Source organism: Rana temporaria, chromosome 2, assembly GCF_905171775.1.
Source record: "Rana temporaria chromosome 2, aRanTem1.1, whole genome shotgun sequence".
NCBI classification, from domain to species: domain Eukaryota; kingdom Metazoa; phylum Chordata; class Amphibia; order Anura; family Ranidae; genus Rana; species Rana temporaria.
In genome coordinates, this window is record NC_053490.1 from 511,817,615 (window position 1) to 511,831,006 (window position 13,392).

Sequence of the window (13,392 nt, forward strand, 5' to 3'; positions counted from 1 at the left end):
ATATCTCCCCCCCCCCCCCCATACATTGTATATACTATGATCAGAACCCCCCTCCCCATACATTGTGATAAGTGATCACCCTATACACTGTATATATTCTATAAATTGGGATCAGAGATGTTCTTATACATTGTGAAAGTTTTATACATTGTGATAAGGGAGCTGTCCCTATACTTTGGTATCAGGGGTGTGTGTGTGTGTATAAAAAAATAATATATATATATATATATATATATATATATATATATATATATATATATATATATATATATATATATATATATATATATATATATATATATATATATATATATATATATTTGTGAGATGTCCAGATCTATACATTGCTGTGACTTTTGGATCAGAGATACAAGTAGCCCGGAGCTCAGCAAAGAATTGAACAAAGTGTGTGTTGGTTGTGTTCAGAGATATTGCTGGATCTGCAGGATGATGATGGATGGTGATTGTGAAGTTTGTTCCATTCTCTCTATCGGTTTCATCTATAATAGATGACATAAAGTACATTATCCGACCCCAATGCAGCTGCCCCGAGATAATGGCCTTATGTAATGGGACTTTATAATGAGGAAGTACATTATTACATGGTAAAAGATCTGTTTTTATCTCTGTATATCTATCAATACATCTTCTATTCAATATTTCTATTTATCCGACTTTCTCATATCTCTATCTATTTAAGTTCAAAATATATCCATCTGCCTCCTTTTATCCATCATCCAGCTAGCTGTTTGATCTATCTGAATGATCTGTCTATCTTTCTATCTGTCCAGCTAGCTAGCTATATTCTTTTATCTTGGCTCTCTCGATCCTCTAAATCTTGGATCTCTCGATTCTCTAAATCTTGGATCTCTCGATTCTCTAAATCTTGGATCTCTCGATTCTCTAAATCTTGGATCTCTCGATTCTCTAAATCTTGGATCTCTCGATTCTCTAAATCTTGGATCTCTCGATTCTCTAAATCTTGGATCTCTCGATTCTCTAAATCTTGGATCTCTCGATTCTCTAAATCTTGGATCTCTCGATTCTCTAAATCTTGGATCTCTCGATTCTCTAAATCTTGGATCTCTCGATTCTCTAAATCTTGGATCTCTCGATTCTCTAAATCTTGGATCTCTACCTGATATGTCTCTACCAACTGACTATAGATAGATACACACTGAATATCCTATCTATCTATCTATCTATCTATCTATCTATTTTTCATAAGGAGATGCAAACTGTAGCTGTCACCCTCGGCGACCAATCAGAATATCCATTTAATCCCTCCGACAATGATGGGTGTAAACCTGTGTGATCACGTTGGGCAGTAATGTTATTTTATTTCTGTCTCCAGTGAATTGGCCTTGATTGGTTTAAATAACTACAAGTTGTGATTTATCATTTTATTAAAAAAAAAAAAAAAAAAGATAAAGTATAAATATTATTAAATGCAACAAACAAAATACAACAGATGGAGAGGAGAGAAGTAGAGAACAACAAGATTTCAGCTGTACTGTGTAGTAATGATGAATCATGAGTGAAGTGTATGAGATCTGTGATTTCCCATAATGATCATTTTATTAGGATAAACCATAAGGAATTGTTAACTTTTTTTTTTTTTTTTTTTTTTTTTTAACCTGGATTGGACTGACCTCCTCCTGAATGCTGCATGCATTTGTGAATCTTTGACACCGGTAACGTCTGGCCTTGTCGAGTCTCTTTTAGACTTTTATGCACTTTCCTCTCTAATAGCCGTCTTTTTAAAGTGATTGGAGAAGGGACAGGTTTATAGTATAATTGTGCTGAACTTGTCAGCTCTTCGTGATGTTTGGACCTGGTTCTACCTGTCTGTAAAATTCCTCCCGCCTACATGTTGATTATAGGAATATTTTTATTTCAGGCTGGCTGCATTAGTCAGAGGCTGCTGCGTGTTCGCTGGGTAAACAGCGGCAGAGTGATCAGTGTATATGGCACCTGGCTGGGTGACAGAGGGTGTTTGTAGGGCACAGGTGAGGGGCACACCTTCTCCTTTTTGTATCCTTGTGCTTTATAAGGCCGCTGTGTCCGTGTAAGGGCCGGAGTTGGAAATTTTATATATATATATATATAATAAATGCCAGAGACACAGAAGCATCTTTGGCTTCTGTTTAGGTAATGTCATTCATTCTTAAAAATCGCACTGGACCAGAAAAATTAAATAACAATATTAATAATACTAATTTTATTAATATAAATATTAAAATGTATTATTATACATTTTGTTTAATATTTATATTAATAAAATTATTAATATTGTGTTTTTTATTTTTCTGGTCCAGTGTGATTGTTTTACTCTGGGTGTGGCCATTTCTATGAAATTGACATTAACCAACCAGAAGCCAGAAATTCTGATCGTATACAGTTGACCCGGAGGGTGCAAAAAAAAACATACATTTTACACTGCTGATTGCACGGCGGCAGTCATGAAAAATATTTTAACCGATTCTCGCCCTCCTGTATCCTGAGATGCAACTATAGACATCCGATAAGGGAGGTTTATTGTTGTGACCTGCCCAGATCTGAGCGTTGGTAATATCCCTGCAGTGCTCTGGCAAACGCTGCACGTGCACAGGTCCCGGCCACGCCCTAAACATAGCATCGCCGCATCTGGCGCATATAATGCTTTTCATAGAAAGCAATGCAGGGATGTATACAATCCCTGTCCTTGGTGGACCATGACAGTGGGAAGGCCCTCTTTCATACGTTAGAGGTTTGATGGGGGAGGGGCATTTTTTTTTTTTTTGGGTCCCTTTGAACCTATGTGTGCATAAAAGTGCAATTTTGTAGCATTAGGTCGCTTTGTTGACTTGCGTTATTGACTTATGTTTCCAATGCATTTTTGCAGTTAGGATTTGGCATGGATGGAGCTAATGGCTATTGACTAGTAGCTAGATTCAGAAAGAGTTAGGCTGGCGTATCCGTAGATACGCCGACGTAACTCTGAATCTGCGCCGTCCTAAGTTTAAGTGTATTCTTAAACTGAGATACACTTAAACCTAGCTAAGATACGACAGCCTGCGCCGTCGTATCTTAGGGTGCAATATTTAGGCTGGCCGCTAGGTGGCGCTTCCGTTGAGTTCGGCGTAGAAAATGTAAATGCATAGATACGCCTATTCGCGAACGTACATGCGCCCGTCGCAGTGAAGATACGCCGTTTACGTAAGGCATTTTCAGGCGTAAAGTTATTCCATGAAATAGCTGGACTAGTAATGTTAAGTATGGCCGTCGTTCCCGCGTCGAAATTTAAAAATTTTACGTCGTTTGCGTAAGTCGTCCGTGAATAGGGCTGGACGTAATTTACGTCCACGTCGAAACCAATACGTCCTTGCGGCGTACTTTGCCGCAATGCACACTGGGATATGTACACGGACGGCGCATGCACCGTTAGTAAAAAAACGTCAAACACATCAGGTCACCCCCCATTAGCATAAAACACGCCCCCTCAGCCTAATTTCAATTAGGTGCGCTTACGCCGGCCACATTTACGCTACGCCACCGTAAGTTAGGAGGCAAGTACTTTGTGAATACAGTACTTGCCTATCTAACTTAAGGCGGCGTAGCGTAAATACGATACGCTATGCCGCCTTAAAGTTGCGGCGCTCTACAAGAATCTAGCTAAAAGACTTGGTAATATGTGTTGCCAATGAAAAAAAAAGCATGGCCATTGACTTCTATAGGCCTTCCAACGCACTAAAAGGCAAAGAAGCGAATGGGTTTTCTGCCTTTTAATGTGTTTGAAGCTCTATAGAAGTCCATGGCAGCCATTGGCAAGGATGGGGAGCCTGGACATATACGTGTTTTTAGCACATTGTCACGCGTGTCAAAATGTAAGGGTGTAAATGGGCCATTAAATAAATGGAATTTCTTTTAACACTTGAGCTTGCAATTATCACATGTGAGAAAATTATTCCGGCAGACAGCACGTGCCCTAAAATACTTTGGTGCTGATGAATAAAATAACGTCTTATGTGTTACATATCGGCTGTATGTATAGTCTGTTACGTTTCACTCCAATGGTATTGCGTCAATGGAGTATTCTTAGCATGTATAACATAAACTGTTTGTCTTATGACATGTGGCTGGTTATCCACTATACTGCATACCAGGGTTCCTAGAGGTTCCCTGAGAAATGGTGGACTGGATCCTGAATTCTTGCCTGCTTTGACCGATAATGGGGCACTTTTCCACTGGCATCCAATGTAAACGGACTGGTGGGTATGTGGAGACCTGGTTCAGGCCTTAAGCTGCTCCCTCTCTGATCACGATTGAATAATGGCTCTTCAGATCATCAAAGGCTGTATCTGATGTTCTTGTTCAATTAACATTTTAAATTTTCAAGCAAGATGGCTGTTTTTACCAGGCGCTTCCAATCACATATCCAGGATCCAATGTAAAGGGGCACTTCTATAATGAGCACCAACACAAGGGGGCAATTTTTAATGGACTACGAGCAAAGGGGGACAATTTTTTTTCATGGACCACCAACATAAGGGGGACACTTTTTTTCATGGACCACCAACATAAGGGGGACACTTTTTTTCATGGACCACGAGTGTAAAGGGGTGCACTTCTTAATGGACCACGAGTGTAAAGGGGCCACTTTTTGATGGACCACGAGTGTAAAGGGGTGCACTTTTCGATGGTCCACCAACGCAAGGGGCGGTTTTCAATAGTCCACCAACCTAAGAGGGCACTTCTCAATGCACCACTGGTTACAAGTGGGACGCTATCATTTTCACAGTCTTATTGTTATTATTGGACAATTAGTGGTCCAGTGTCCTATTTAGATACAGCACCTCATTCCTTGAGTTGGTTAAACAATAGGAGATAAAGGGAAGTGGGATTATCACGGTGCCACAGAATTACACCAATGTTTAGTACAATTTTATAAAAGTATATAAAGTTTTATTAAATTACAAGAAATAAAAAAAAAAAGGTACAATTCAATATATGAACTCTTTTAGCGCTATTTATTGACTTGGTCACGTCATAATCCCCTGATGAAGCCAAGGGTTTGGCAAAACTAGTCGCGAGGACCTGACCGTTTGTACATACAATATCTTGCTCCCTTGTGTTTTATATGTACAAACGGTCAGGTCCTCGCGACTAGTTTCGCCAAACCCTTGGCTTCATCAGGGGATTATGACGTGACCAAGTCAATAAATGGCTCTAAAAGAGTTCATATATTGAATTGTACCTTTATTTCTTGTAATTTAATAAAACTTTATATATTTTTATAAAATTGTACTAAACATTGGTTTATTTCTGTGGCACCGTGATAATCCCACTTCCCCTTTCGATCTCTTATTGTTATTATTGTTTTGTCATATAGATCATGGGGGGGGGGCATTCTTTGTAATCTTGTTTATTCCTTTATCTATAAATGATTAGTTCCATGAACTGTGGATATCCTTTTTTCCTAGGAACTTGAAAACTGCTTCAAGGGTTCCTTCAGGACAAAAAGGTTGTCAGTCTCCTGTAAACTGTCTATATCTACCTCTCTGTAGGATGTGGGTAGGCTTTTGACTCGCGCCCCCCCCCCCCCCCCCTTGAAGTTTCAACCGCACTTTTGTTTTTGTAGATGTTAAAATGCAATTATGTGAAATGTCATTTGAGATGGTTATCAGCGTTCAGGACATTTTCAGCGCTGTCTGGTGGTGGAGGTGGTATGGTGACGTAGAGGTTGGGGGGGGGGAATACAAACCAAATTCTATAAAAACAATCTGCTCAAGGCTGTTTGAATTATATGTCTCTGAACTCGTCTGCGTTTTGTATACATTAAGTTACATCCACTTTGATAATGGAGCCTTTGTACTTTAAAGACAAAAGAATCTAATTTTGTCACTAAGAAGGGAGACTTTGATGTGGGACTCCCTTTTATTTTTAAAGACTAGATCTGGCTTTTAAATGTACATCACCAAAGAAATTAATTTCAGTTTTGAAAAGCGGCAGTGGAGGAGGGGAATGAAATATTTTAATGGCGTCCTCTGTTGTGATTGTGGGTTTGTGATGTCTTTCATGAGGCCTGCAGATCTTAAGGGGAAATCCAAACCATCACCCACCTTTTTTAAATGCTGCCTCCCCATTGCTCTTATATTCTCTGCATTCATTTTCTAAGAAAGCGTCGGCTATTCCCAGTTTCTCTGCAGCTGGTGGGAATGAACTCTTCTTTTTAGAGCTGTGGACGCCGGCTTCAGCAGTGTTGTCGGCCCTCTATGAACTAGCTTTAGATTTTCATTGGAAAGGCAGCATTTAAAAAGTGGGTTATTTTATGGATTTTTTTTTTTCCTTCTACTTTATGGAAACCCATCATGAGATGAAAATGGAGGCTGCCATTGACCACGGTGACACTCTCTCTTGATTCAGTAGGGACTTCAAGTCCTATGAGGCCTTTTAAAGATTCTTGAAAGCCCCAGGCATGACTCTCTGAGGCTTAATCAGATTTGTAGTTTTAACTACAGCTGGTGTGCTGAGGTTGCTTACATCTGAAGTAGGAAAACATCCTAAACTGTATCCTCCTAGTTCTAGCTCCACGACTGGTGCCAATGGGTTAGAATTTCAGCCAGGCAACTGCCACTTTTAAATGGAGGTTTGTGATGGCAGCTTTAATATTTGGAGCCCACTGACCGACTGCCCTGTGCAAAACGGATGCTATTGAGCCTTCTCCACAACAAATGCAACCTTGGGCCAAGCTGCCATGTTTTGTGCACACCATTCAACCCTCTAGCACAGTGGTCTCCAAACAGCAGCCCTTTGCTTGCCTTTATCCAGCCCTTGAGGCCTTATTCCTGCCCCTGGCACCAGCGATGGAGCCGACTTCCTGCCCCTGGCACCAGCGATGGAGCCGACTTCCTGGCACCAGCGATGGAGCCGACTTCCTGCCCCTGGCACCAGCGATGGAGCCGACTTCCTGCCACTGGCACCAAAGATCAGCATTGTTTACTGCTACTGGGAACGGCCTGGCCCCCCTAAAGTTTGAAGGACAGTAAATTAGCCCTTTCCTTAGAAAGTTTGGAGACCCCTGCTCTAGCATGTTTCTGGCAGGCCTTTAAGTACTGTGTTTCCCCCGAAAATAAGCCTGGGTCTTATATTAATTTTGGCAACAAAAGACACAGTAGGGCTTATTTTCGGGGTAGGTCTTACCATGTAATGTGCTGTCTTCTCTCCCCCTCTCTTTTCCTGCCTGACAGGAATCCCCAGTGTGAACCGAGTTAAAAAGCTTGTAAAATCCTATAATCTACTTTATTACAGTAGTATATAATGTACAATGTGTGTTTTTGTAATATAGTTGTGCCAAATACCTTCATTATAGCGCCGCTCTGCACTTCTATGACCTGCCGGAGCTCTCTTCCCCGCAATTATATTACAGAAACACACATTGTGTGTGTGTGTGTGTGTGTGTGTATGTGTATATATATATATATATATATATATACATACATACATACATACATACATACATACATACATACATACATACATACATACATACATACATACATACATACATACATACATACATACATACATACATACATACATACACATACTACTGTAATGGACTGGGTTATAGGGTTTCTACAAGCATTTTAGACTAGGGCTTCTTTTTAGGGTAGGGCTTAAATTGGAGCCCTCTTGGAAAATAAGTAGTAATTCCTAGCTGAGAGCAATTCACTTATCACCAAGTGGTTAATTGATTTCATTAGTGAATTATAATTATACTTAAATAATTTGGCGCGGAAACACATCTCACCTCTTGGAAAATAGAGCTAGGTCTTATTTTCGGGGTAGGCCTTATTTTCAGGGAAACAGGGTATTGATGTAATGCACCATTTATTTATTTTTAAATTGGAAAATTGCTAAATTATTCTGCAACGGCAGTATTTATCCAATGCAAATCGTGACTTTTTTTTTTCTTGGAAAAAGTCAAGCTTTGCCCAACGTGTTCTTCAACCTTTTCTTGCCCCATGAGCTTCCTTACCTATCGGTCAAACGGGCCACCAGGTTTGTTAAAGAGCTTCTAACTATCAAGACAAGGAGGCAGGATGATTGGAAAGCAGCTAATGGCAATACAACTAAGAAAATAAGTGCCCGTAGGTATAAAATATAACAAAAAAAAGTTGGGCCATGTGACTCAATGCAACACACAGCATCTTGTGTTTTTGATTCTCTCGCCTCTCGGTTACTGTGAGTCACAATTGTTTGCGACCTGTTGGCTCTCATTCATATGAACGATGCAAATCTCTTCCGTGGCCAGGCTGCAGTTGGTTTTAAAATAGAAATGATGGATAGTGAAGGTGCTACAGATAATCCGGGCACGTGTTCCATCTGTCACATGCTATGAAAGGATTGTGTAGTTTGACCTGAGTGCACAGGTGTGTATAATCCCATAGTGCTCCATACACCCACCTTCACCTGCCCTCCTCTCATGTTACATCCATGTGTTTGAGCAATGCCTTCAAAACTGACAAAGAGATTATCCCAGTACAAAGACCTCTGCAGCTCAGAAGTGCCATGACTGGGGTCAGAAGTTAAATGTTTATCTTGAAATACCTCTGTGGTTGTGTACAAATAGGATCAATCATTAAGGAGGCGTGAAGAGCAGAGCTGATGAAGTGTATAGTAAAGGTGGTCATACACATAGCGATCATCATAGAATATCAAATTAGGCAACGCTCAATAAATCGATCCATATTACAATCAGTTCTTGCCAAACTTGTAGATTCGTGATCAACAAAATTTCATTGTGGCGTTCAATTTGCCAGAATCAAAATCAAGAGCTCACCGAATTGGTTAAAGGAAAGGTCTATGGTTTGAGATTCTAATTAAATTTGATTATTATAGTCGCATGGATTTGAGGGATCACATGGATATGTGTGTCCACCTTAAACCAGTTGCATATCGGTTTCCTGTAGTAAGGAGCGTTTTGATCGGCCAACCATACATTTTGCAAGTTGATTGGTAATTGAGGCTAGGGTTACGCCTACAGGTACGACAAGCACGCTTGTGCTTCTGCCTGTCCCGACTTGGGCAGCCAATCCATTTCAGTGGGCTGCCCTGTGTGCAAAAAAACACGAAAGCAAAGTCTCTGATCCGAAATCGCGCTTCAGCATGTGGCTTGGCACTTGCGTTGGCACAATGGTCTCCAAACTATGGCCCTGGGGTCAAATGCTTGCCTTTATCTGGCCCTTGAGGCATAATTCTTGCCACTGACACTAACAATGGGGCACTATTCCTCCTCCTAACAGCAACTATTTCTCCCACTAATACCAAATATTGGGCATTGTATACTCCACTGGCCCCCTAACGTCTGAAGAACATTAAACTGGCCTTTTCTTCTGAAGGTTTGGAGACCCCTGCCTTGGCAGATGGGGTGCCATTAACTATTCGGCTGTGTTCACATCTGTGCATGTTGGGATGGCACCACTGCACATCTGCTGAAGGGCAGTGCGTGTCCATAAAGGTATGAACTTGGCCTTTAGTCAGTAATGTTGGAACAGGAAGGGGCCATCCTAAAACTGTTCCCACAAAGTTGGGAGCATAAAATTTGTCCACAATGTCTTGGTATGCCAACGTCTGAAGAGTTCCCTTCACTGGAACTAAGGGGCCAAGCCCAACTCCTTACAATAAACCCCCCCCAACCAAATGATTTGGACCAGTGCACAAAGCAAGGTCCAGAAAGACATGGATGACTAAGTTTTTGGGGTGGAGGAACTTGATCTCCATAGAACACCTTTGGGATGAATTGGAGCAGAGACTGTGAATCAGATCTACTCGTCCACATTAGTACCTGACCTCACCAATGCGCTTCTGGAAGAATGGTTAAACATTCCCATAGACCAGGGTTTGAAAAATTTGCTTGGAATCTAGGAGCCAGCTAAAAAAGTTAGGAGCCAGAAAACGCACCCCATCCCGACGAGCTTGCACGCAGAAGCGAACACATACGTGAGTAGCGCCAGCAAATGTAAACGGTATTCAAACCACACATGTGAGGTATCGCCGCACATAGAGCGAGAGCAATCATTTTAGCTCTAGACCTTCTCTGTAATCCAAAACCTGCAACCTGTAGAATTTTTTAAACGTCGCCTATGCAGATTTTAAAGGGTAAAAGTTTGTCGGCATTCCACGAATTCCATCTATTTTCTCGGCGTAACATTATCTTTCACAATATAAAAAAAAATTGGGATAACTTTACTGTTTTATTTTTTAATAAAAAAAAGTGTATTTTTTTTCCCCAAAAAAGAGCGCTTGTAAGACCGCTGCGCAAATACGGCATGACAAAGTATTGCAATGATCGCCATTTTATTCTCTAGGGTGTTAGAATAAAAAATATATAATGTTTCGGGGTTCTAATTAGAGGGAAGGAGATGGCGGTGAAAAATTACACATTAGAACTGGTTTTACTTGTAATGCCAATGGCCACCACCAGATGGCGCCAGGTCACAGAAGGAAGCTTGGGACTTCACAAGGCCGCGGCCTCAATTACCGGCCGTCGCGGGCCCGCCGCGATCGCGAGGTGGGGGCGCACGGAGACACAGAATCCTGTGCTCCCCCGCCGTGCGACGACCGGTAATTGAGGCTGCGGCCTCAATTACCGACGGGCGCCAGGTCACAATTTCTTGTCGCAATTGCGACCTGGCGCCTGGATTTTGTCGAGCCTTGCCATAGACACTCCTAAATCTTGTGGACAGCCTTCCCAGAAGAGTTGAAGCTGTTATAGCTGCGAAGGGTGGGCCAACTCAATATTGAACCCTACAGACCAAGACTGGGATGCCATTAAATTTGTGTGTGTGTGTGTGTATATGTGTGTGTGTGTATATATGTATGTATATATGTATATATGTGTGTATATATGTATATATATATATATATATATATATATTTCTAGATGTAAGCCGATTTAAAAACTGGGTACAACAAGTAGCAAGATCTCTTACAAGTTTGACACTCATGAGCCTCATAGGTGCTTATTTGAAGCTCTTTACTGAAATAATGAATGCATGTGATTGGTCTTCCCAACTGAGTGAAATGAGCAAAGGGGTCAGCCATGACAGCCAATAAGATTATAGGTCTTATTTTAGATGCTCCCTTTTAAGAGGTAACATCTAACTGGCTGATGTAACAACATTGCCTTTATTTCCTCTGGCGTCTTCCCAGGCCTGTAGCCAATAATTTTAGTTAAATAGAAAGGTTTGGATTTGATGGTTGGGCTGGTTTTACACACCATGATCTGAATGTTTTAGTTTCTAATCCCTGTGAATTATTGGAAGTGATCAAATTCTCTGCAGATCTCATTTTCCAGCAATTTAATGGGGCTAGCCCTTGGGAGGAGAGAAGGGTTAACGGCGCGCTTAGTTTTGTTGCTAAGCAGCCCCCGTCCGTGTATTATCTGGCCGCAAACATGATTTCCAGCACGTGAGGCCTGCATGTGTCGTGTGTGTGTCCTCCGCCTCTCCGCAGCTTGGAGCTCGCAGGCCGGATACGGCTTTGTAAAACCATAACACTGACTTCCTCCGCGTCGATCCAGGCAAAAACATATAGTGTCATCCAACACTGATGAGATTGCGATTTCTAGCAAAATGTGACCACGCCGCAGTGTAAAACCTCTGCAACGTCGTCCGGATTTCCTCTACTTTTTTAAATTTAGTATATGGGGAGTTGATCTGGAGAAAGCAGAACTTGGAGGCTCATTCACATGCTCTTGCATTATGTAGCATTGCTCAATGCATAGACGAGGCAATTATGTCCTGTTACTTCAGTTGGGTGTGCTGAGAGAGAGAGGAAAAAAAAAAAAGGGGAAGTGTTGCATTTTTTCGCACAGTGCGTTCTGATGCGTTATACCCAAACTTAATGCATCTACAGTATCGTACTTTGCGGCTATATGGTATTGCCATTATAAAATGTTCCGAAACAGAATATTGCTCTATGGGTTGGCTAATTTCTGTTACAGTTTAATGCATATAAACATCCTGAGCTGTCCCCTATTGTCTCCAATTCTTAAATGTGTATGTTTTGGGTTCGGAACCCCCAGACGGGGGCCACACAAAGGGCCCAGGTTTGGGAGTTTTGACTGAAACCCTATTTATGTTTTGTGTAAATAAAGAATGTCTTGGCGTAGTTCAGTAGAGGTGCGATGTTGCACATTAGCACTGTCCTTCGTTCCTCAATTGCCCAAGATCAAAGATTGCTTCCCGCAGGCAATAAACCTTCTTTTTTTTTTTTTTTTTTTTTTTTTTTTCTGTTACTTAGTCACAATATGAGTCATAGCAGGGAACGCCAAGAAATCATTGTGTGTGTGTGTGAGATAGCAGGCCTTCAAAGAGAATCTCTCTCTATACCTATTATGTATTTGTATACTTTATTTACTTATATATATATATATATATATATATATATATATATATATATATATATATATATATATATATATATATATATATTTGTAACTACATTTAGAGCCGGTTCACGCAGGGGCGACTCTGCAAGGCGTCCTGAAGACGGCGACTTGCAAAATGACTTCTGTATAGAAGTCAATGCGAGTCGCCCCCAAAGTCATACAAGAACCTTTTTCTAAGTTGGAGCGACTTGGGTCCCTCCTATTAGAACGGTTCTATTGAATAGAATGGGATGCGACTTGTCAGGCGGCTATATCGCCTGACGAGTCGCCCCAGTGTGAACCGACTCTATCAGTATATTCTAATATTTTTGGGGGGGATTTTATATTTGTGTTTTTTCCTTTTTTTTTTTTTTTTTTTTTTAACAATTTTCAATTTTAGTATTTTTAATTTGTGTATGTGTGTGTGTATATGTATGTATATGTATGTATATATATGTATATATATATATATATATATATATATATATATATATATATATATATATATATATATATATATATATATATATATATATATATATATAATTACATTTTGGTATTGTATTTCTCTTTTGTAGCCCTGATGGATTGTTTTGCCCTTAAAACGTGTTGGCTGTTTTGAGAATCATTAAAACTGCTTTGGACTCCTTTTTTATAAATTTGATCTGCCTGGAATCTGTCTTGCCCACCCAGGTGCAAAAAAAGTAAATCCCATGTTTTTTATTTTAATTTTAATTTTTTTCTTTCTTCTACAGGCACAATGACAGAGTTCGATATCCGAAACCTGGATCAGGTGGCTCCTGTGTACAACACCCACAGAGGCGTACTAAAGGTAAGAGACTTATTAGATATTTCGTCAAGTTCTGGTTCTAAATTGTGAAGGCAGTGGGAAATCTCTCTAAGGCCCCGTACACACGTCCGAGAAACTCGACGAGCAAAACGCATCGTTTTGCTCGTCGAGTTCCTTCTGAAGCCGC

At 40.6% G+C, this 13,392-nt stretch overlaps 1 protein-coding gene across 1 annotated transcript in view; it reads left to right on the top strand.

Moving 5' to 3' along the window:
• ETS2 (ETS proto-oncogene 2, transcription factor) overlaps window positions 1–13,392 on the top strand; it is a 33,221-nt gene that overhangs the window by 1,219 nt on the left and 18,610 nt on the right. The window contains exon 2 of the mRNA XM_040338977.1: window positions 13,171–13,247. Coding sequence (XP_040194911.1) covers window positions 13,176–13,247 — 72 coding nt within the window. The 5' untranslated portion in view covers window positions 13,171–13,175. The remainder of the gene's footprint in view (window positions 1–13,170; window positions 13,248–13,392) is intronic.